At 37.1% G+C, this 25,122-nt stretch overlaps 2 protein-coding genes across 3 annotated transcripts; both read right to left on the bottom strand.

Moving 5' to 3' along the window:
* Positions 1-989: 989 nt before the first annotated feature.
* On the bottom strand, positions 990-7,837 carry LOC103720923 (transport and Golgi organization protein 2 homolog). Of its 2 annotated transcripts, none has more exons than XM_039123870.1 (6): positions 7,738-7,837; positions 7,356-7,631; positions 6,590-6,779; positions 5,048-5,254; positions 1,429-1,623; positions 990-1,348 (listed from the first exon to the last, which is right to left on the bottom strand). In XM_039123870.1, the coding sequence occupies exons 2-6, from the start codon at positions 7,436-7,438 to the stop codon at positions 1,226-1,228; spliced, it is 798 nt and encodes a 265-aa protein (XP_038979798.1). In that variant the 5' UTR covers positions 7,439-7,631; positions 7,738-7,837; the 3' UTR covers positions 990-1,225. The 2 variants fall into 2 exon arrangements, with proteins under 2 accessions (XP_038979798.1, XP_038979799.1); XM_039123871.1 differs by having other exon boundaries at positions 7,356-7,619; positions 7,738-7,808.
* A 2,974-nt stretch (positions 7,838-10,811) lies between these two features.
* Positions 10,812-23,714, bottom strand: LOC120109957 (signal recognition particle 54 kDa protein 2-like). Its single transcript, XM_039123868.1, has 9 exons — positions 23,333-23,714; positions 21,124-21,223; positions 19,401-19,554; positions 15,061-15,211; positions 14,822-14,970; positions 12,650-12,750; positions 12,414-12,571; positions 11,933-12,047; positions 10,812-11,555 (listed from the first exon to the last, which is right to left on the bottom strand). The coding sequence occupies exons 1-9, from the start codon at positions 23,561-23,563 to the stop codon at positions 11,230-11,232; spliced, it is 1,485 nt and encodes a 494-aa protein (XP_038979796.1). The 5' UTR covers positions 23,564-23,714; the 3' UTR covers positions 10,812-11,229.
* Positions 23,715-25,122: the final 1,408 nt, after the last annotated feature.

Genomic DNA, 25,122 nt, shown 5'->3' with positions numbered 1-25,122 from the left:
AGTTTATGTCCTTATGACCCAATGTTCTGATATCCTTGCTCATTTCATGTTAATATTCCTTAGAACTAATGATCCAAAGACCATAGAGAGAGGATTAGCTCCAAAGCCATTTTACGTGGATGCTGCTTCGAGCAATGTGCATCATGATTCTATGTCACTTCATCGATCTTCCATTGTACGTACACTTCAGCTAGCACCATATATGGCCTAGAGGCTGTTAATATTAGCTTGGTTTTTGGAGTATATCCCTTGCATTCTAAAACATGAATGATGTTCCATTAATATTAAATATTTGATGTCCAATCTCATATGAAAATTTGGCTCCTGTAATCCTTTTGTGTTGTTTAATGCTCGGAAATTGTTCTTGAGGCCTAATTCATCTCTTGGCTACAATGTTTGAAGTTGTCTCTTTGTTTTTCACTCCATGGGCATATGAGTTTTGAATTGCTATTGTAACATCTTTTGGATTTCCTATGTTTTATCAAGGGATATTCTTCTTGTAGAAAGTGATAAAATTTGGCCATGTTGACAAGTCTGATCTTGATTTTGCCCTAGGTTTAATTTCTCGAAACTAAGCTGATGCTCTTGCAAGCCAAAGATGGGAAGATATTAAAGGACATGAAAAGAATCCCTGTAGGAAGCTACAGGGATTGATTTGATTGCTGCAGAGAGGCTGATGTTCATTAAGAAAAAAATTACCAATTCATTCTCATGGATAAATGCATGACTCGAGGAAAAAAGAACTAGACATATTGACATTACCTGAACAGGAAGATTACATGGCAATGACCCTGCAAAAGCTTTTTAAGGTAAGCCCTCTCAAGGGCTTGTCCCTTTTTGCAGGTGGATAACCAGGTAAACATGGAAGAGAAGCCACAAGTATATTGCTTTGGAGCTTTTAAGCCTCGGTTCGCCAAACTTTGTTGGTTCAATTCTGCTCTGATCAACATGCAGTAACTTCTGTGGGCATTAGAGGTTATTGTGCAGTGTTGTCTCAAATTGACCATCAAATTAGAGGAAGGACATGTATATGCTACAGTGTGTAACCAATTATGATTATTATAGTTTTCGATAACACATCAACTTTATTCACATTAAGGGAACAGTTGCAAGGAAAAAAAATGATGCAGCATTTGTGCTCCGGAAATTTGATTAGACTGGAGGAATATGACAGTGCTAGGGTTGCCTCACAAATATATGTTATCCTTTAGATGTTTTGCGACTTTTAGACATGGAATTTCACAATGTTCTCCTTCCACAAGCTGCTCTCTAGGTGCTTCTCATAGAAGATTGAATCGCCATTTGTTTTAACTGATATAGCAGCCATGCTTCTAGTTCCATAGCGTCCCTGCAATGGCCAGGTTGAGTTCTTAGAGCTTGCATTACATGATCATGGAATACAGTTTATGGGATTTGAGAAGTGCTTACCAATTTACTGTCAGCGTCGATAAAGATAGAACTTAACTCAAATTCCCACTCGGGGTCGCAACCAGTGTCCGGCAGCTCATCACGACTAGCTTTCACATTGTCTCCCATCAGTTCTTCAACCATTCCTTTCAAAAAGATGTCCTTCTTGCCATGTCCCCTTAGAAGTTCATTGAAATTCTTACCCAAGCGCTGGGCCTACAAAGAGATTGAGTTGCAAATAAAATGGATGGACGAGGTATCTGACATAGCTAACATACAAGCTAATGCAGTTATCCAGGATTCACTTTAGAATCACCTTTTAGCACATAGTACCAAAACAATATGGGAAAGAGAAACCAGTGAGATACCAAAACAAACAGTCAAGATGTAGCATAACAAGCTGTCAATATTACTTGTAATCTCAAGTGGCTTGTCTAATTACAATCATTGTCTGGAAGTCTGGAACATTTTTTTAAGGAACTGCACCTATTCTGAGAAATGGGTGTGCTAGGCCTGAGGAAGGAGTAAGATCTAGAGCTTAGTTATCTAAATCAAATTGTAACATTGCCCTATAACCATTCTTTCTAATTGTTCCAAAATATCAATCCTTTACAATTTCGCATCAAGATATTCAAAATATAGTTTGCCAAATAATCAAATGGTATGAAATGAAATTTTATGGCTATTATATTTTTGGGGTCAACAAAAGCATTAAAAATGCACCTAATAGATTGGTATAAGTTTGATGGACTGTATTTCCAATGTATATTTTTATTTATCAACTTTGCTCATACATAGATAGCAAAGATGAAGTAGAAAGCTCTAAGAAGCTTGAGAGTAATTTGGTGCCATTAAAGCTGACTGACATGCTATAGCATAAGAATGAAGGTTGCCACCAGTTTGTTCCCATACCCTGCAGTGGTGTCAGTCCTGCCTGTAAGAACTCTTCTGCTTGAATGCTTATCTCCACTTTCCTATAGGTAAAACTCACCAATTCCAAATTTACATGGAAAATTATTGTGAGTACACAAGCTGAGATCTATAAAGCAACAAATAGCAGAAAACTGGAAGCCTTAAAAGTTGCAAAATGTGGATGTAGCACAAGGTGCAGCCAATAGGTACTATGAGCAACTAGACCATGCCAAGTGAAGAATTCTTTTCGAGACATTAATAAAATTCTTTTCATGAGAATTTCTTTCACCAAGTGAAGAATTTTTCAATCCAATTTTCTTCTATTTGCATTTTCCTGCTGCGTCAAATGTAGCTTAACCAGGTAAACTTGAATAATGCTCCATTTTTGCAAATAATGCTCCATTTTTGTACAAAAGTCCACCCTTTTTCAGTGCTTGTTTGGGGCATAATAAACAAGAAGCAGCTCTCAAATGTGTTTATTTAGATAACAACTGAAACTGACATAGTTGGTTACACAATCAATAAATTAAAAAAAGCTCTAGACATCTGTGAAATAGAGCGCTTCTGAACACCAGACAGGAAACTTGCTATTTGTACAGCTTTTCAATGAGATGAACCACAAATACCAAGCGTATCTTGAGCATGAAAGCAATGAACAAGGTATAACAATATAGTGAAATAGAGATCTCCTGAAAAGAATTAGACGAGATTAGCAATTTCTAGACTTTTGAATCAGTAGATGGATAACAAGAGCTAGGTATACATATCTCGACCATGAAAGCAATGAACAGGAGAGTAACAATCAAACTTTACAAGGTGGGAATGTCTTGAAAAAGTGTTCGTACTAATCACATAAACAGGCACCAATGGGCAGAACCTGCTGTGGGATCTTCCTCACACTAGAAAAGGTGCATCATTTGCCCCACAGGAGGCAGAAAAAGTGCAGCTAATACCTGAAAACACAGGTTAGGTGCAATTTTATGTATGGCTGAGTGCAGTTTGAATGCATTTTGGCATGGTTTTGACTAAACATGACCAATATTTTATTTCGGATGGAAAGTAAATATTAACTAGACTAGAGGCTCATGTAGCAGGTTCACTAACATACCTGGATGAAGATGTGACAACATTTTGTAGAATATTAGCAATTCTACATTTACTTCCATTAAGAATATAGCAATAATACCTATGATGTTAGACCATTTGCATGCAAATGGCTCTGACTTGATGTTTAAGAAAAAGAAAATTATGAATTTCAAGGAAATTTGATTTTTTTCTCTACAGCAGGGCTGGAAAAAGGAGGACTTAAGATGAGTTCCAACATGCAGAATCTTCGCATTGATCTTAAGCAGCAGTGAGAATATGTGCCTTTGCTTTTCAGTAATCTTTAAAGAACATATGTTGTGAGATACTATATCCTTTTTAGTCATTATGAGTCTTCCTAGAAGCATATCTTCATGAAAGCTTCTTTCACTTCTCTGAGAACTTTATAGAACATAACTTTTCTATAATGCCTGCTTGTGGGCTACCCATATCAGGCAAAGAACTTGATTTTTTCCTCCTTTATTTGGTTTGACCCTTCTATTACCTCCACAGACACCACTACATCTTGATATGTTTTTAGTGCCATTGTTGGTCCAAAGAAAAAGCTATCAGACTACCATTGCCAAGTTAACATACTTGCACAACAATAACGTTGACATAGTAAGAAGGTGCTAATTTCTTACCAACATCACCATAACTTAGAAAACTTGATGAATGCAGACACGTGCAGGATGTCATGAAACAAAATAAGGTAAAAGTATGGATCTTACATAAAAAGATTAATTTCCATCATGAGTGCTGTGCCAGTTGTACTCATTTTTAAGGAAGAAATTAATCAAACAGTAGAATAGTAAAATAATTCTGGGACTTTATTTCTGAATGCTTCAAGAGTATTTGTCCATATAAAATAGTTTTGTTAGTGTCAAAATAGTGTGGCACCGTAATTTCCATTTATATGTTTCTGAAAATATTGCTGGCAAAAGAAAATTACTGATTGAGCTTTTTCTTTCTTTTCCTCCTCTCTTTTTTGCAACCAGACTTACTCTGCATTAAGAATCTTAGCTACAGACCAAGTTAAAATAACAGGGAAAATAACTCGTGTTGCACAGTTAGAACAAGCACACAAACAGACATCTGAAAGGGCATAACCTTATGACTGAATACTACTACCATGCATTCATGGCACCTGCTCAGAGTATCATGAGATTTTTAGACCATTCTAACTGCAACATTATACCAAAATATGAAACATGAACGGAAGGCTCACTCCTATAGCAGATAAAAGGAATTTAAAAACCACAGTATACAGTACTGCTTGAAAATCTTTTGCCTAAAATTTTACTCCAGAAATGAAAGATGATAAAGGAAAAGCGATCCCTGGCATGAATACATAAGATAATACCACCATACTTGTTATATGATGAGTTAATGCATCTCACATAAAGATAAAATGGTAAATTGCATAAAAAAACAATTCTGCATGGATCCCATAGCATGTCTCAGTTAAAAAATATTTGCAATCTTCGGCATTAAAATATAAAACTGTTTCTTTAAAAAAAATGAAGACAAAAAGCAGAAAAACCAGCTTGTTTATTAAGAAAATCAGCCGATAATAGCACACCTTATACCTTGGTAAATGAGGACAAATATGATGACAATGTCAACAGCATGCATTATTACCTACCTTGGGCCAAGGAGCATCCAACTTTCCATTTGAAATCACGTGAAGACCACAAGGAACTGTTTGAACAGAAATAGGTTCTCCCTTTGGCCTGTTGGAGATGTAAACCATGACTTTCGAGCAAAGATCAGTCAATATCAGATTAAATCCATTGTACTGGTCTGCTTCCTTAATTATTTCCTCTGCACATTCCAAAGGGCTCTGTGTTCCCTTTAAGTAAACAAAATGACAAATGAAAATAAGACTGTCAGAAGAGCCACAAGCAAAAACATGTGCGAAGTATTTTACCCATGCTCACATAAAGGACCTGACCACAGTAAGAAAGTAATATATATTATAAGGTAAATTAAATCAGTATAACCAACCATAGAGGATTATCAAATGTAAAGAAAGCAACCATGTTATTATAGGTACAAACAGGTGGGATTACATACAAGCAATGAGCCATCTTGCGAAAAACTATGCTTTCAATGAAACCAATCTTGAATGGGAAAAGACTTAAGCTTCCATAGTAGAAGCAATTAGAAGGACACAGGAGAAGCTTGCAATGATACTGGGGGTAGATTCAATAAGAATGATTGGAAAAAGATGATAGTAAAACTGATCCAAGGTAGTTGGACATGGCTTGATGATTACAATTTATCTCAAGGCTAATTGGACGCTTCCATCATGGGGAAATAAAGAGCATGCAGCCACCACATGCAAAAAGCAAGCCTAACATGTTGGAAAGGGACCAAAAATGGAAGTAGAAAATGATACTTTCTATGTCTTCCTTAGAACAATTTAAGAAAGAAAACAAAAATTATATTAACTATTCAAAAATGTTAATGGGCTGCATTATCTTAGAATATTCTACGTATGTATGTACGAACAAACATACATACAGAATATACAGAGAGAGAGAGAGGGGTATTTGTGGGTCAATCTTAATTATTATCTGGTGGTGCTATGTGCAAAGAAAATTGTTCCTTGCATGAGCAGCGAGTGAGACATACTATAGATCAACAGCCTATCAATGAGATAATTGAAATTAAAAAAAAAAACAATGATTACATCAAATATAATGATTTCTTTATTGTACAGAGACTTAATTAGAAAATAAAGAGCAGGGCGTCGCACTGACAAGAAATAGAGAAGCCACGAGAGTAATATTCGGTTCATCATAAGTTCCACTGTGAGTCTATGAGGGCAAATCAAATCAGTGATAAACTCAATGATATCCTTTGAATTAAACAAAAATCCTTGGGTAAGAAAAATAGGAAATAATAGATTGTCAGTATAATCAGGCCAAAGACCTTTTCTTTTCTTCTTCTTTTTTTTTTCTTTTGGTTGAAGTTGTGCATGCCAAAGACAATTTGATTGCACATAAATGAAATTAAAGGGCACTTGATTGACAAAAAAAAATGAAATTAAATGGCGCTTGATAAATGAAATGAAGATTTGCGATTTTATCAATTAAAATCACATGAACTATCAGATTGCTTAAGCAAAAGTCCATAACATAATGAAAGGGAAGATGGAAATCATATGAGATTCAACAAACACCTTCAAGAACCTAAGCGGCAAGTCTCCTCTGGTCCTTGCACTGGGGAGCCGGTCTGGCTCCCTTATATTAGTCAGAAAAGCCAGCCTCCCATCCTCTGTGCATCCCAGCCATGTACCTCCGGCCAGCTCATCTCTTCCTCCCAATATCTTCTTATTACCCTCCTCCCACCATCCTAATGGCTTTGCAGGCCTGCCATTCCGTTCACCCAAATCAAGGTAAAATTCACATCCATGGGGGAAGAAGAAAAAAAATAGCCTCAAAACCAAGAATTTTCATCAGACAATGACAGAGCTTAACATACAATTTCCTCAACAATTTGAGCAACAAAGACCAATAATATTCAATTGAATTGGGAAAAGCCCGTATAAAATAATAAATCTAAACAGAAAATCAGATCAATGAATGGAGCAACATGAACCTAATAGTTTTTTTTTTACTTGAATTCGGATACCCAATGATTTTAGCTTGTTTGGAGTTTGGATGGAGAAATAAAACTCAATAATGTTCAGCCTCCCAGAAATTAAGCAGCACAATTATAAAATCCAATAATTCTTCCCAATGAGTGATACTTTAAAGAAAAAAAAAAAGAAATAACAAATTCAATTGCATTGGGGAAAAAGGCATTAACCAAAAGTTCCATTCCTAAGAGAACACAGACCCCCCACTCAACTGGTTTGCAGTTTGGAAACAAAAACCAAAACCAACATATCAATTACTAAGAAAAGAACAAATAAATCCACAAGAAATTAAATAAATAAAGCATGCCTGTCATGGTATTCATCTCTGTTGGATAGCAGAAGAAGCTGGTAAACAGGGTGCGCCTGCCAAACCCATGCAGCTATACACATCCTCTCCCTCTCTCTCTCTCTCCGAAGCTCGTATGAAAGGCTGTAGATGGGAATTGGAAATCAACGAATGAACGAACGACGGGCTTCCCCGGTCCTTCGGCTGATGTGGCCCGACATGTCTCGGTCCCTGGCTGCTTTGACGGGGGAGAGTCGACGAGTGCGAATTGCTCTTCGATCTTGGCTGCAGGAAATTCTTGGCATGCGGCATATTTTAATTAGATCTTTTGGAACCTATCAGAAAGCCGTATGTTTAAAAAACGAATCCAAAACTATTGCAAGATCGGATTGCGAGAGCCTACTTGGTCGGAGAATGAACGGGGTATATCCCAATGGGAAGACCTCGGCAGACGCCACAAAGAGAGGAAGTAATAGGAGCTTCCATTGGGGGTATAGGCGGCGCCAGATAAACCTGTCCTTGTCCCTTTTTTTAATCTATAAATATTAAAAAATAAAAGGGTAACTTTATCTTTGCTATGAACTTTGAAATATCTTCATATCCAATGCAGATTACTAGATGTTCTTAATTTCCTCCGCTATTTTGTTCCATGAAATAGGTTTATCCCTCCAATAGGACAAGGGATATCTTCTCCAAAAATTATACACAAACAAACATTACCTAAAAGATTTGTTGTTGAAGGGAGTGGACAACCATCTACTTAAGCTGCATGTGGGAGTGGAAAGTAATAATTCGGACCCTTCAATTGGTTCCACTCGGTCCAAAATCAGTAATTTTTATAATCTAGCCGATTTTGAATTAATCAATATGAAAAAAGAATTATAAATGGATTGGGTTTGGATTTATTCTCCCAATTTGATAAACCTTCGTTCGTTGGATGGTGTTGGGTGGAAGAATGATAGGGTTTATTTCGTTTGGATCAAGTTGTTACTACAATAGATTAAGATTTAGTCGGAACTAAATTAGACCTGCTTAGTAAAGTAAGCAAAGCCATGGGATTTATATGAGCCAAACCCAAATCAAATACATAGTCTTTAGAAGAAGAATTAGAGCATTTGGGTCTACCACATGCAAAATGGTGCGCATAGCATTGTTCATAATCAAATTCCATGTACAGAGCACATGACATGGATCAAAGTTTCCTTCCGCTTCAAGAACTTTTAGATGCGCTATGAAGAATCTTGGAATGTTCTCCTTCTTTTCAGGTCTCTTGTAAACTTTGTGCAACCAAGAAAGCCTTCAAAGATTGGAACTAGCAACAGGTTGGCAATTTATTCCATCGCTTTGAACAGATTAAGAGATCCATTTTTAATTTGCAGTGAAAAGAAGCAAAATTAAGGTTCTATTTGGAGGAGCTTCATGAACTTCGGGCACTGATTTTGGAGTAGAACGATATCCCCTTTCAATAAGAATTGTTTTGGCATCAGAAATCGAGAGTTCGATTGTTATATGAGGGGGATAGTAACTCTCAATTCTTCCATCAGTCTACCATTATCAGGTACGCAACAAAAAAAAAAGATTGTCAGTACATATGATGAATCGAGGACTACTATTGATGGAGATGACAAAGACCATGATGTTCTACAAAAATATTTTTCATGACAAATGGACCTCCTTTGTCACTCCTTGTCAGATGCAATTATCCACTATCCCATTTACTTTAGATGATGCTGATCATAATCTCCTTTCAACACCCATCACAATTATGAAGATGGGGCAGATGGTGAAATCTCTGAGATCTAATCAGGCAAACCAGGCCTAGATGGACTCCCACCTAGTATCTTCAAGGCTTATCGATAAATCATTAATTAAGATGTCTATGCTGCAATCCAACATTTCTTTTGCACCCTCAGAACGCTGACTTCTTGAAACTCAACCTCTATGCTTCTCATTCCCAAGATTGATCACCCAAATCAAGCTAAATATTTTCGGCTGATTAGCCTCTGCAATACAACTTACAATATCATACATAAGTTATTAACTCATGGAGTCAAACCTATTGCGAACAAAATCATCTCAGATGGCAGCTTTAAAGCTTGATATGGAGCAGGCATACAAGCATGTTAGTTGGGACTTTTTTAAACAAGTTCGCATCCATCACAAGTACCCTGAAACTTGGAATAACCTGATTCTTGTCAAGACTCCTTTTTTTTGCCCTATTGGTCAATGGTCCCCTATTACAACATAAGGTTACCAATATAAGAACAAAGAGTCCATCATAGTTGATTTGTTATTGTTGAGTTGTTGTAGATGATTGTGATGATGCCCAGTGTCTCCCCTATGGTCTCCCATTCTATTATCTGCAACTGCCTCAATAATGTCTCCTCGTTTCAATCAGTATGGTATATTTTATTAATACTAAGATGACATAAATAACCTAAGTTCTCATAAGAATCAATATATCCATTAAATGATCGTGATAGAAGAAAATGATGATTCAAATGAAACGAATATAGAGTACTACAATATAAGAGGGGGAAAAAAGTTTGCTACAATATGCACGAAACGAAATCATTATCTCATATGATAACATACATCGTGTTTCCACATTGGAATTCTTTTTTTGCTTGACATTGGAATTCATGAAATAACACTAAGAAAAAATCAACACACAAAATCTACTTGAAGAATGAAGAAAAAAAATCTGCTGTATTAACGAGAGAATAAGAAGTCAAAAGTATCAGCAAATTTAGTAGTTTAAACCTAACTTGTGCTTAATGAATGAAAAGAAAACCAAACATATTAAGAATAACTGGAAACAAATAAACCATAAAAACAAGAATGAAAACCAACATCACCGATTCCAAGAAACGGCAAAGAATCTATAGGCACTGAACTATGTTGGGTCATGCCTGCTATAGTATTCATCTCTATTAAACAGCAGCTGAAGTCGGTATACGGGCTGAGCTTGCCAAATCCATGCAGCTACACACATACCCTTTTGGCGACTATGGAACATGTTCTCTGCTCCAAAGTGAGCCAGGGTGAAAAATTAAGTACGTTGCAACCATAGCAATATAGGATCTGCCACAATGGTCGGTTAATGGCTATTATGACAGGTTATTTAGCGTTATAACAGCCTATCACAATGGCTCCCTTAGCAAAATAGCATTCTTTTTCTAATTCGTTTTTTCCTATTTTTTTCTCAATCTAAAGGGGAAAAAATAAAATAAAAGTAAATAAACCGTGAATTGGACGCTTATGTTTTCAGCCCACTAGTTTTCTATATAACATCATTATATTAACAATTCCAATAATGGCTAATAATGGCTTCTGGGGATAACAAAATTATGCCGTTATTTAACCTTTGGCTTGAAAACCTAAACCTGATGGACAGAACCCAGGGCTGCTGTTGAGCCGGGTGTGCTAAACCTAGCATGGGAGTAGCCCTGCCAGTCCAGCTTTGCCCAGCATCCATCAAAGAATGAAACAATGATTTATCCAATTTCTCATTATGTCCTTGTACCTTCAAGAACTACTCAGAACACTTCCCAGTTCATGTATCTATGTAACTATTTCAGCTAAGCTTTTGTTAGGTACATCCCGATTAATAAATTTCCCTACAAAAACTTCCTGAGGCAGCAGAAACCACTAAAAACTTTGGTCATAAGAACATACAGTTCCCTAGCTGCACCTAACCACAAAACCCAAGCTGGAGCCTTGGTAAAGAAACCATGCACTCCAGCGCAACAGAATTCACTGAACCACAGCCAGGGATGCTGGGCATGCATCGAGATACTCGGCAGTTTGAGATCCCTGTAAAAAACTTGCCTGGATGTCAACTCTTGGCATTCACAGAAGATCTCATGTTGATGAGTTGAAACATTTGAGCCATCTATCTGTCCCCTCCAAACATGCCACTCATCATGTCTTTCGAGCCCATCTGCTTCATCAAACTTTGTAGGCCGCCAACTCCACCAACTTGCTTCAGTAACTGCGGGGGAAGGACTTTGCTCATGTGTTGGGCATTCATGTTCCTGGACAGTGCGCTCATGTCACCTTTCTTTGGGATCTTGAGCCCCTTCATCTTACTCCAGATCTTGGCAAGGCGCTTGTACTCCTCCAGCATATCCATGACATCCTTCAGAGGCCTGCCTGAACCCCTGGCTATCCGCAAGATGCGCGACTCATTCATGAGCTTTGGATTCGTGCTGTCCAGCTCTGCATTGATGAAAAGTTAGAAGACATCATCATTCCATGTGTAAATCGTAACACATCTAGGATTCCCAACATTGCAAGGATGCCAAACAAGAAAAGCTACGGCAAAACTCTGGTTAGCAAATTAACCCATCCACTATGGTGAGGATTAAATCATTCCATGTGCATATCGAAACACATCTAGGATTCCCAGCATTGCAAGGATGCCAAATAAGAAAAGCTACGGCAAAACTCTGGTTAGCAAATTAACCCATCCACTATGGTGAGGATTAATAGGAAACTAATGTGGTTTCCTCAAGGGAATCTTCCGAGTAGCACGTTGTTGTCATTTTTCTCTGAATATAAATTCTATATAGCTTCTCAACAAGGACCACAACTACCTGCATTTGTCATGGAATCCATCATTGTCATATAGCGCTTGATTTTAGCCTGACTTTCCTTTTCATGACCTTTTGGCATCAGTTCCGCACTGAATCCAGGTAACATTGAAAAGACCTGCTCAGAATGTTAGAAGTGAAAAAAGTTACCCAAGAAGAAAAAAAAAAGGAGCAGAAAACTACAGACTGTGAAACCAAGCCACATGCATAAGGAAAAGAGGCTCTGCAGAATAAATAATGAAACAGAAAAGCATGGTTTAAAGCATGGGCCATGATGCAATATAAATATGGTTAAACAGGTGTAGCACATATCAAGTTCAATGTATATGCATGGGCTACATTATTAAAGCTATAGATATATTTAAGTTCCTCATGATATCCAAAACAAGATAATCAATGAGTCATAAAGGAGCAGTATCAACAAGAAAGAGATTATTTTCATTTTGAGCTTGTAATAGGTCTCAGATATAGTATATAGTTGAACCTGGCCTATGGGGCCCATCTTGAGGATGTTCTGGAATTGCTCATACATAAGTCGTAGAGTAAAGCTTCCTTCTGAAAGCTTCTGCAGAAGCTCGGGCTGTTGGTCAGTAGGTACAACTTCATGAATTTTGTCCATAAATCCGGACCAGTCACCCATGCCTGGAAACAGTACCATGAATAAGTATGCTAACCAGGAGAAGCAAAGATTTCGAAATAAACACCAGAGTCATAGCACACCTAAAAGACGACTAACAAATGGTTTGACATCAAAAACTTCAAACTCATCCATGTGTTCTCCTGTTCCAATAAATATGACTGGACTTTTAGTGGCTGCAACGCTGCACATGAAACAAGGCATTGTATATTAATCATTTAGCTAAAGGATTAGCCATTAATCATACATTATTATTCAAAATAGAAACCCATATATCTCAAAGAAAAGAAGCTCGTAACTCATAAAATAAAAAGTTAAATGTAGAAGAACAAAGAAAATAAATAAGACAAGAAAATAACAAATAACAGAGACCTACTTGGTAGCTATTACGCGTCTTTCAAATAGAACCATTGCCTTTAATTTCATTCTCAATAGTCAGCATAACCACCAAGATGTTTATTGTTAAGTTGTTAATACGTAAGTTGCTCATTAATTCCTTTTAAGTAACCAACTACTCTTATCAACCTCTTTGACTGAGATATAATTTCCTCAGAATATGAATCCCACTTCTTCATCAAGCCCAGTTCTCGTTTTCATTGCAAACTAAAGAATCATCTCAAGTAGTTCTGCATCAATTAATTACTCTAATCAAACTTCCTAATTAACCATCGATCCATGATGCATCAAAGCATGCCTCCTTATAGGTAAGCATGCAGTTTTCTTTTCTTTTCTTTTCATTTTCCTTCCAGGCAAACATTGGCAGGGTGAGTTACCTTCATGCTCGTGATGGATGCAAACTCGAGCATGCAGTTTTCTTCCTTTTCCTTTTTCCCTTTAATCTTCCATCCTAAAAAAAAGGCTATTAGGAAGAATTGCCTGCACGCTCATTATGGATGGAAACTCCCTGCTTCTATGAGCTTGCATCCCACAACAGATTTCCATCCTACCAATTGGCATTCAATTTGCATGGCCACTATTTTCGGTGTACATATAAATAGTTGGACAGGTTTAGCTCAAGATGTCCTGCATATGCATACACACAGACTTCACTGGGAAGCACACATGCATGCATGCACGTGGACACACACACACATAAAGAATTGAACATGATCTACACTACAAGAAATGCCTAGAAACCAAAAATCAACTACTTTAGTGGTCTTTAACCTAATCATCAAGTTGATGCCAAAATCGACACCTTAATAGCATGATACTATATTTTATTATTGTCTTATAATCAAAACTTAGTGATTTTGAATCTGTCCACATTTTAAGATGTGTAGATCACGATCTAAAGTATATTTTCAATTATATGCCCTATCATGTATTTTACCATACTAGTACAATTGATATCATTCATTTTTGTACAGCTTAATGCAAAGATTAGAGACCACTAAAATATATGAGTTTTGGTTTCTAAGCATTTTTGTAGTATAGATCACACTCAAGGGTTTGAATCTTCAATTTGGATGGTCTATCATTAATTTTAAGATTGTTAACTCATTTTTTCAAGGAGCTATCATGTGGGTTAGGTGTTTGGTTTTTAAAAGGAGAAAGATTGGGAATGGAAAAATATAGGACGATGAGAGAGGGAAATCATGAACTTGGACCATTCTGCTAAAAGTAAAAATTTCCCACATGATTTTATAAGTCCTAAGAAATTTCACTACATAATACCAAGTTCTCTTGAACAATAAGATGTAATTTCAGAAAGTATATACAAAATTTTGTGATATTACTTACTTCCTAATGCACCTTAATAGATTCCTAATCCTAATTGACCAGCCATTAGACTGGATCATATGACAAAAGACGTCAAAGATCTCGATGAATTTAACCAATGGACCATCCAAGCTGATGGGCAATCAATTAAGAGATGATGATGGTCCTGTCTGGTTATACGAAAGATGCACCATTACAATCTAATAATATGTAAAAACTGCAATTAAATTACAGCAAAGTGAAGTTAGTTGTTTTAAAATCCTTTCAAAAACATCAGGCATATACCAGAAATGCATTTGATCTCTAGATGCCAGTTTTAACTATGAATTAGGAACAAGTTTTCTAAACATTTCCAAAACTAAACTAGTTCTGAAGATAACATGACTAAACCACCAAGTATTGTAGTGTACATGTGCAGACAAGCAAGCATCAGCATACAGATATATGAAGAATGATTCTTTCGGAAGACAATGGAAAAAAAATGAGGCAAGCAGATAGTGAAGCACAGTTCAAGCATAATCGAATGGACTTACGCGCTAAGTGCACCACCACCTTTTGCATGACCATCCATTTTTGTAACAATCACAGCTCCAACTGCAACACTTTGTTTGAAAGCTTGTGCTTGATCAAATGCAGCTTGGCCAATACTACTGTCCATAACAAATATCACAAGATCGGGTTTCTGGGACAAGAAAGCAAGAAAGTTTAGTGCACTTTGACAGGTATATGACAAAAATTTGGTCAGATATACTTGGAGGTAATGATAATGTACCGTTGCTTCAGACACTTGACGCATTTCCTCAAAGAGGGCAGCTTCTTGTTTGTGCCGTCCGCTTGTATCCACGATAATTAGATCACAGTTTTCTTTCTTAAACCTTTCCACACCCTCTACAGCAATTTTTACAGGATCTGATTCCATGTAGCTGTAGAAACAAGTGCCAATAAGAGGTACCTCAGAAACACAGAGTGATGCGACCATTTGACTATATTAAATTTCCTACAGGACAACATAATTGATTCCAATCAACTTATCAACCATCAAGTTGACCAAAAAAACTGCTAGTTTAAAAATAGTGGCATGCATTTGAACCAAAACTGTGCAATTCATGGTACTCATATGCCAATGATATGGGCCTGCTCAGGATCTGAATTCTGAAATATAAATATATAATAATATTTTATATAGTAAAACCCAAAAAGGTCCCATTCCACTGATAAATAAAAGGGATTTCACCCACTGCATATATTGGGCTAAAGGAAAGGAAAGCAAAACCTGATAGCTGATAGCCTCCAATTATAATGCTACTTGGCTAGAAGGTAAAGCATAAAACAAGTTGCACTTCTTAACTATAATAATCAAAGCAGCATAAACTTCCAAAACTTCACATGGCATGAGAGCGACATTTTGAAAATTTCAACACATATACCTAAGTTTCATATGCCAAAGACAAATTATAACATGGGTCACACCTAGGGTCAGCCCGATAACCATTGGGCCGGGCTAGCTTTGGTCGGGCATTGGACCTAGCTCGAGATGGTTTTGGTCAGGTTTGAGGTTCATTTAGAGCAGCCCAAGCCTAGCACGAAACCAATCCAAAGCTCGAGCCCAGGCCTCAAACCAACTTAGTTACGATGTTTCACCAATCCTTACTAATCGAAAGCATCAATGGAAGCTCCTTCCTCCTCGCCACTCGTCTCTCTCCGCATCTCTTTCTCTATAGAGCGAGCCCCAACCTTGCCTCTAACCTCACCTCCAAAAGCCCAAACCTCCCTCTCTATCTCCCTTGCTCTCTTACTCCTTTCTTCAACTAGGCACCCATATGGCCACCTCCAACTCCAAATCTCCAATAATAACAACTCCTCGTCACCATCAATGTCAATGGATTGCCCTCCCCCACCATCCCCCATGGACATCCCTCTCTCTCTCTCTCTCTCTCTCTCACTCGCTTGCTCCACCATGGATGTCGGGTAGAGTTTCTAGCCCCCCCACTCTCTTGTAGGAATGCTCATCATCACTCTCCTCCTACCTATAGGCTACATCCGGCCCTTGTGTGCTTAGGCAAGTTTAAGCTTTGGGCTAGGCTTAGGTTGGGCTTTTGCTAAGACCTATAAAGAATTTTGGGGGTGTTTAGTATGGGATGATCATCCCACGATCAAGGGTGATGTGGGTGGAAGTGATGAAATCACCGCATTTGGTTGCACCACGATCGTCCTACGTAGCGGCGATCCCAAATCACCACCACTCCTCAAATCATCGCCCAATCCAGTGACAAGATACCCATCGTTTAGGTCGAGCATCCAAGATCACCCTAGGGCAGTGATCTTGGGCTAAAATTGGAGGACAAAAATACCCCTCCGTCCATTAAAAATTGGTCACCAAATGCTGATTTTAGGCTAACATCCAGCCTAAAAATTGAAAATATTTCTTGGGTTGAGCTTGGACAAGGGAGAAGACAACTTAGCCCAGCACTTTTTCCAGCCTTAGTCACACCTATCTTTTAGTGAAGATACAATGTGTTAATTCATGATGTTGCATTTGGCTGAAAATTTATATAGGCAGTTAATGATGACAAGGCCAAGCATTTGACATAAAATGTACCTTCTCTAGAAGTTCTAGACTAATTTGTCATTTCAAATACAACAATTATAATAAGAAGACACCTCTCAAAAATAAGACGCATCATATTAAATCTTTGATATAGAGCTAATGCGCATCAAGTTCATGCCAACAAAATCTATTTTATTTATGTACGAGAAAAAAAATACTAGTACTAAAAGTAGCAACAGAAGTAGTCATAACCAACAAACTTATCTCACATAAATTAGGCTATCAAATCAAACTCTAATCAAGAATGGCAATGGGCACAAATAAACCAACGCATGCCACACTTTGAGCCAATATTTGGCAATTGGGTTGGGCCCAAGCATAAGGCTCAAGAAGTTTTCAAGCTATGATCATGCATCTCTAGGCTCAACACAAAGACTGAATTGTAAAATATGTTATTTAACTAACAGATACATCTTAGTAATCCATTCATATTGAATGGAAGACCAAGATCAAATCATCACTATACATTAAAAACCCTAATCTTTTGAACCAAATCATAACCCATTGCAGCAACCACCAACCCCTCCTTTCCTCCTCTCCACTTGTTCTTCTTCACTACTTTCAAATCTAACAATCATTTGGAGTTTATGTATAATGGATCATAAACATTCAATAAATAATGCAAAATCCCTTGTTTTTCCCCTCCATTAGTTTTCCTCCACCAATGCTAAATCCTATCGCTATTTGATAATGGTGGCTAGAAGCCTTTAGCTTACTATCAACACCAGATTACTTCATCTACTTTAAGAAGATCCAATGATAGCAATCCTCCTTCAAGCAATCAAACTCCAAACAGCACCGATCTAACCATCATCACATTAATGACAATCCCCACAAAGTTCACCTCATTGCACGAAACCCACTATCCCCATTGTCTGCACCCTACCGAACCCAACCAGCAGCACTATCTTGCTGTGTGGAAACCCTATCCTCACATCCCACCCCCCACCACCTCAATTCATTTTTGTTACAAATGAGTAATGAATGAGGACATTCCATTCTAGTTTAGGTTCAAGCTTGGGTTTCAGATAGGCCTAGGCCCGACTTTGTTAAATTTTTTCATACTTAGGCCCAACCTAAAGCCCAAGAGTAGTAGTTTGGGCTTGCATCGTCCAAGACATAGCCAGCCCAAGCCCAACCCACCTATAATCTTATGCATGATCTACCAAGTCTAGAAATATTCTAAAACCAACTCTCGATCATGATAAAGCCCCATAAACAAGTCCTAAATTCATAAACATGCCGATTTTAAATATAAGGGGGCGCCTTATCAATAGTCAATACATGGTTCAGTAGATAAACCCTATCATGACACAATTCATTAAACTCCATATGAAGAGCGAAGGCATGGTTCAAAACAGTGAACTACAGCCATCTCTAGCATGCATCATTTAAGTCAAAGTTGAAAGCACTCCCAATATCCATCTTGCATAATCATAAATAACAAAAAACAAGTGGTAGGTTAGCAACAAAGGGATCGATCACTCAAGTGGTAAATTAGACATTAGTTGGGAGTGTAAGACACAAGGTTCGCCGTACCGGTACCGAACCCCGTACCGGTGCCGCATTAGTATAGGCGTACCGAGTGTCGGTACGGTACCGTACGCTCGGTACCGACCATACCGACATTGGTGTACCGATACCGGTACCCATCGGTACGAGTACGGTACGCTCGGTACCGACCGGTACAGCGAACCTTGGTAAGACAGCTCCATATTGCAACAAAATTATCAATGCAAACATATAGTAAGCACAATAAGACCCCAAACTCACCCTCTGTCAAGAAGGAAATGCTGAAACACCCTACATCGTATCCCACTCCATGCATTAGGCTGCAATGCAGCTCAAGCTGTATTGTAGTTCTTCAAGTTTTCCTTACCAACAAATATTTTTCCAAAGTAACTACCTCACAATTCTTTTTTCATTTCATTGTTTACTTCGTAATAGCTCTTCTTTAGCAATTTAGATGTCCTCTGATTAATTTATGAATTGCTTTACCACATCAATTCATGCAGTTGATTTAATAAATCATATTTAAACTTGCAAGTACTAACTATTTTGACTCTCCAATAGGAATCAAACATGTATTCGCATGCTACAATGTACCGAGATCACACAATAAACAATTAAGACAACCAGAAGACAAGGAATTGCAACATCTCACTACAACAAATTGTCAAATTAATTCAATAAAACTATCAATACAATAGGCTTATCTATCAAAAAAGTGATTGCAGGATTAACAGATACTACATTTAATAGGTGGAAATCAAAACCTAGATAAAGTTGCCTCAATCTAGAGGTTCAGGGGGAAGATTCCACCATGAACATCAGCTTTACTATTTCTTCTTTTTTCTTTTTGTTTTCTACCACAAGTTCAACATTGTAGTTGGTAAGGCATTAGAAAACTGTCACTGGCATGCAAAAAAACCAACTTCATTTTGTTGTTCAACATCTAAAGCACATAGCTTGCACATGTTATACAAGTAGGATAAGTATAATACCTTCCATAAAAAGGAATTTTAGCTTTAGTCGCATTTTGCTTTAATTGATCAAAAGCACCAGCTCTAAATGTATCTGCACAAATCAATGCAGGTTTCCATCCCTTCTTCTGATGATAATATGCATATTTGGTACAAGTTGTGGTCTTCCCAGAACCTGGATGGACAATATTGAGAGCAACACAAGTAATGCAATCAGAGAAAGTGAAAATATCAAACAAGGATCAGCAAAAAAACTCAATATAACGACGTGAAAGCAACAATCACAGGACATTAGTTTTAGAGAAAATATATGAAAAATCATGAAATATATCTTAATCTTGTTTAACTTAAAATGGCCTGACAGTTGCATAGTGCTTATTCGGTGTACTTGTCATGACAACTATTATTAATGATCAACACTAAATATGTAACTTTATGTGTATTTACATGTTTATGTCTAAATATGAAGAGTAAAGCAAAAAAACCCAAACCAACATAATATAAGATAAATTTTATAAAATGCAAAAATACTGATAAAAACTAATATGATACCCATATAATACATATACATTTTATAGAGCTTTTTGCATATATATCCTTACAAATATGGCATATTGCATGTTTACCCTTTAGAAATCATTATTTGCATACATACCCCTCAAATTTTGTCCATTTAGATTTTTCACCGACAATATTAATAAACAATTGTTTGAAGCACAACATGACAATATTACCCTTTTGCATCAATACCACTAAAAAATTTAGGCAAAATTATATCTTTTTATAGTACAAACAATTGTTAAATTATTTTTTTATGGGTATGAATGCAAAAGGGTAATAATGTCCTACACTTAAAACCAAAGTATGACATACCGCAATGAACCAGACGGTATGGAGCGTACTGTACCGTACTAACTCGGTACCAATATGCAGTATAGAGGGCGTGCCGACGCTCGATACGCATAACCGACCTCCGTATCGGGCATACCGACACAGTAATAGAGTGGCATCGGTACGGGGTTCGATACCGAGACAGCGTACCTTGTTTAAAATAGTTATTTTTATAATACTATTAGTCAAAAATCTAATTGGAGAGATATCATTGCAAGAATAAAATGATCTAAGAGGTATATATGCAAGCAGGGATTTTTGAAGGGTAAATATGCAGTAATGCATATTTATAGTGTATACATGCAAAAAGCTGGTAGTACTTCAAAGAACCTGATAGTATTTGCAAAAGTACTAGTACTTCAAAAGAAGCTAGCAGTATTTGATAGTTTGGGAATGAGTATTCATAACCAAAAATATATAGAGCTAGATAGGTTACATATTCACACCCTCAAGCATGTGAAATTAGGTAAATAGGCATAAAAATCTGGAGAATAATATTGCATGTAGTTTCAAGGGTATTACAAAACAAATAATAAGTTTTCAAAGAACTAGACACATTTTTCTAATATGACCACCTACTAGGAGAACTCATGGCCAAAATGTATCATCGTCCAAGCAATCAGATTCAAAGATTTCTTAAAGATGTGCTTGAAGGTCAGTCATGTCTTCTACCTTTAGGATACCAACATTTATACATTGAAAAAATGATTGCAACCTAATTATTATTTCTTTTCCTTTTGGACCAGAGATTGAAGAGGATAGTATAAAAGTTTCTCAGAAATATTTACTGATGTAACCAACTCTCCACTATAATCATGAAGAAACATGTATGGCTGACCACCAATTAATTTACCTTGTAAACCCACAAACATGATCACACTTGTCTTTCCCTTCTTGGGTGTGAAGGAAGGCTTCCCAGGATCCAACATTTTGCAAAGTTCATTGAAGATAGCCTGAGATAATGGACACCAGCAAATTTACTACCATATACAAAGTGAAATGAAAATAACACAAACCATGGCGCAAGGAAATAGTATAGCTAAAGATTTACTTATCTGTGGAATTGTGAGCTCTAAACAAATTAAGTTCATACATACTTATTAAAATTACAAAAAAAATAATCCTAGACAAGAAGAACAAAAAAAGGAAGGCTAATAGCCTAATTGCATGGAGTGATAACATAAATGGTTCGCAATCACAAGAACATATAAAAATATATAAAATGAATCAAAAGAAGAAATAGGTAGCCATGAAAGAAGTCAATCAAGAACGATAAAAATAAGTCAAACCAATAGACAGAAGTTCCAAAGCTCCATCTACACTCATCTTCCTATCTTCAAAAAACCCAGTTTTTTCTCCTCCAACTCCAAATAATATAACAAGTTGTTCAGACAAACTAAATCTTATCATGAACTATTGTAATAGTATTTGAAGCAAGATTTGTCATACCAATCGGTACCGTACCATCTCAGACATACAATACCATTTTGATACCGAACTAGTATGCAGTCTCGTATCGTACCGTACCGACACTTAGTATGCATCGCTGTCGCGTACCATACCGCGTACCAACGTTATAAAAAGATGGTATGGGTACGGGATCCAAAACCAAGATGGCAAACCTTGATTTGAAGCAATCAACCATTCCTCCACATGTACAATCAATAAAAACAAGAGGATGCATCCAACACCTATTCATAGTAAGGTCATAAAGAAAGAGCAGATGAGAAAAGTTTCATTGCCCTTGCATAATCAAAATGCTGCATTATTACCTTTGTACCTTAGGTTCAATAGCTGCCTGCAAAATTGCCAACCCAGCAGCAAATTAATATCTTAGGGGCTGTTTAGTTGTTTATGAGGTTTCTTAAAAGAAATAATCTTAAAACATGACTCTGTCTAAAATAGGTTATATAAAAATGAAAAACAAGGGGAGGTCTTGTTTACAATATAGAGATAGACTTTGCTTCTCTCAAGAGGAGAGAATCTACTCCCCTCAACTCCAAAATCAATAACGAGGCATCTTTAAAAATCCACAATTTTCATTATAATCTATACCACTAAAAATATTTGTGGTTAAAAGATCATGTATTTTGATAGCCTCTAACCTATGCATCAAATGGATACAAACAAATACATCGTGTTGAAATACATGATAAAGCATTTAAATTAAGGATCCACCTAATTGATCACAATCTAAGCATATTAAAAATATATATAAATTGAAAATCAATATAATGCCTACATCATAGCAAAATATGGTCCCATACCATTTTAACCATTTATTTTTGTCTACACGATGCATTGGTTAGACTACCAAAATACATAAATTTTAGTTTCTAACAAGGTTCACCAAACCAGGAGGGTGTACCAGCCGACGGTTCGGCATGGTACAGGTTTGTACCGTGCCATTCCAGGGCATACCAACACAAAGAGAGACAGAAAGGGAGGGGGAGAGGGAGAAGGAGAGAGAGGAAAAGAAAGAGAGGGAGGAAGGCTGAGAGAGGACTTGAAAGCCCTTGTCTCATCTGAGGGGGTCGCCCCTGTTGCCGAGTCCTAATTTTTTTTTTGAAAATTCACAACTGAAATCAGCAAACTATTCCGTTGTGAATTTCAAGAACACCCTATACATGATCCGAAAACCTTCAAACTGCAACAAGTTGACATATCCGATCAACCAAAACCCAATATACTTCCAAAAAACCACAACATAATCCTATACCTCTAAGAAAGAAGAAAAAAGAATCACCCAAAACCCAATATACTTCCAAAAAACCGCAACATAACCCTATACCTCTAAGAAAAAAAAAGAAAAAAGAGAACCTGAAACCAGTTATCCGACATTTCAACTTCAAGAATTTCAGATTCAGCATACGAAAATATTCAATTTTCAATTTCAGGAACCATATGCAAAGATCTTAAAACTTTCCACCTTTGAATTTCAAGAACGATACACAAGATTAAAAAAACATCAAACTGGTGATAGAATTATTCGATTTTGCAAGAATTAGAGAAAGAGAGGAGGGGATAGATAAAAATTAGAACTTTTAGATGAGGGGGCATGCCTGCTGGATGATGCGGCGCTTGTTGTGGCCCGCGGCGAGGTCGTCGAAGTTGACGATGCGCTTGATGTTGGTCTGCATGTCGCGGACCATCTTGAACTGGACGTCTGCCTGCAGCAGCGCCCGCGAGATCTCGTTCAGGCACTCGCTCAGCACCTTCTCGTCGATGATCGTGGCGTTGCTCATCTGCCGCAACGCCCGGGCGATGCTCCCGCCCAGCTGCGCGAGAGCCATATCTGCCCACCTTGTGTCGTCTCCTTCCTAGAGCTCGCTAGCGTTAGGGTTAGGGTTTTCTTCGCTTGGAGTTTCCAAGGAGAATACCAAGGGGAGGGGAAAGCGGAGGAGACGGGAGGAACGTGGGGAGGAGGAAGGTACTTCCGATCTGAGAGCTTCCCTTTCATACGCGAACTAATGGTTCTCACGTGCGACCAACGTGACAGGAAGGAGAAATCAAATATACCTTATATCTTATATAATATCTTATAATATCTTATTATATAATATCTTATATAATACCTTATATAATAATTAATATACTTAATTATTATTATTATTATTATTATTATTATTATTATTATTATTATTATTATTATTATTATTATTATATTTTTTATTATTATATTATTAAAAATATATAAAAAATATATACAAATAAATATATATATATATAGTATTGAATTAATTGACTATTGAATAATAAATATTTTCATATTGAATAAATACTTTGAATTAATATTAAAATATTGACCAATTTGCTAGTCAATTTGGATTCACATATACAACTCGCATGATCACAATTGTTGAAAGAGAAATCAAAGTTTTTTGGACTTTTTTCCTGAATAAATTTGGAAATATATTGATTCTTAAAATTTTGATAAACTGCTACTTTGACTGGTGTCAGAGATGCCTCACAGCTATGTTATTTTTAGTTCCAGAATACACCCCACCATCTATTGCCAACTTTCATCACTTTTTATGTGCCGATTTATCGAGGAGAATTATAATATATGAGTACTTTGTGAACATAGAGTTACATTTATTCATATATTCTTATCATAATCTTGAATTTTAAATATCATAAAAGCATGGATAATCCATGTCACAATCACAACCCTTGAGTTAGCCTATAAAACATTATGGTCGTTCATCCTGAATCTTGAACACTGGGGACATGAAACTTTAAAATTTTTGATTGGAGGGTGTCTCGTGATGGAGACGGCATCAATGGCATGAGCCTACAATTGGTGTTGGAGTTTTAATTGAAAAAAATAAAATTTTTTTATCCCTTAATCTTTAGTTATTTTAAATATTTTAAAATATTTTTTTTATAAGACACATCTTTCAAAAAGTTGTTGTAAAATCTAGCAAAGTGGGCACTGTCCACTTGGCCGGCCCAATCGCTTTAGCCCAAAAGAAAAAAAAAAGATTTGGCACGTGCTCCGCATGAGCCTGAGAGAAGAAGATGGGAATCTTCTTCCTCCTCGTGATGGTTGGACGGAATCCAACTCTGGGTCGGATTTCGGTCGCGACCAAGCTCTATTTAGAGCTCCCCCCTCATTTCTCTTCCACCACACACCGAAGAGTTTAATCTTTGATCGAACCGTCACCGGATTCCTCTTCAATATCCTCTGCAGTCGTCGACTATGTCAACGCCATTGCCATCGCCGGAAGCTAGGTAAGCACTGGCAACTTCTGATTGATCCCCCCCTCCACTTTCCGTGGTCCTCGGAAACCTTGATTTCGGCCGATAATCACTGGATTTTCGAGAAGAACCGGTTGCTCTATTTTTCTCT

Source organism: Phoenix dactylifera, chromosome 2 (assembly GCF_009389715.1).
Source record: "Phoenix dactylifera cultivar Barhee BC4 chromosome 2, palm_55x_up_171113_PBpolish2nd_filt_p, whole genome shotgun sequence".
NCBI classification, from domain to species: domain Eukaryota; kingdom Viridiplantae; phylum Streptophyta; class Magnoliopsida; order Arecales; family Arecaceae; genus Phoenix; species Phoenix dactylifera.
The sequence above is the reverse complement of the archived record's forward strand: the minus strand, read 5'-3'. Positions and strand labels throughout refer to the sequence as shown.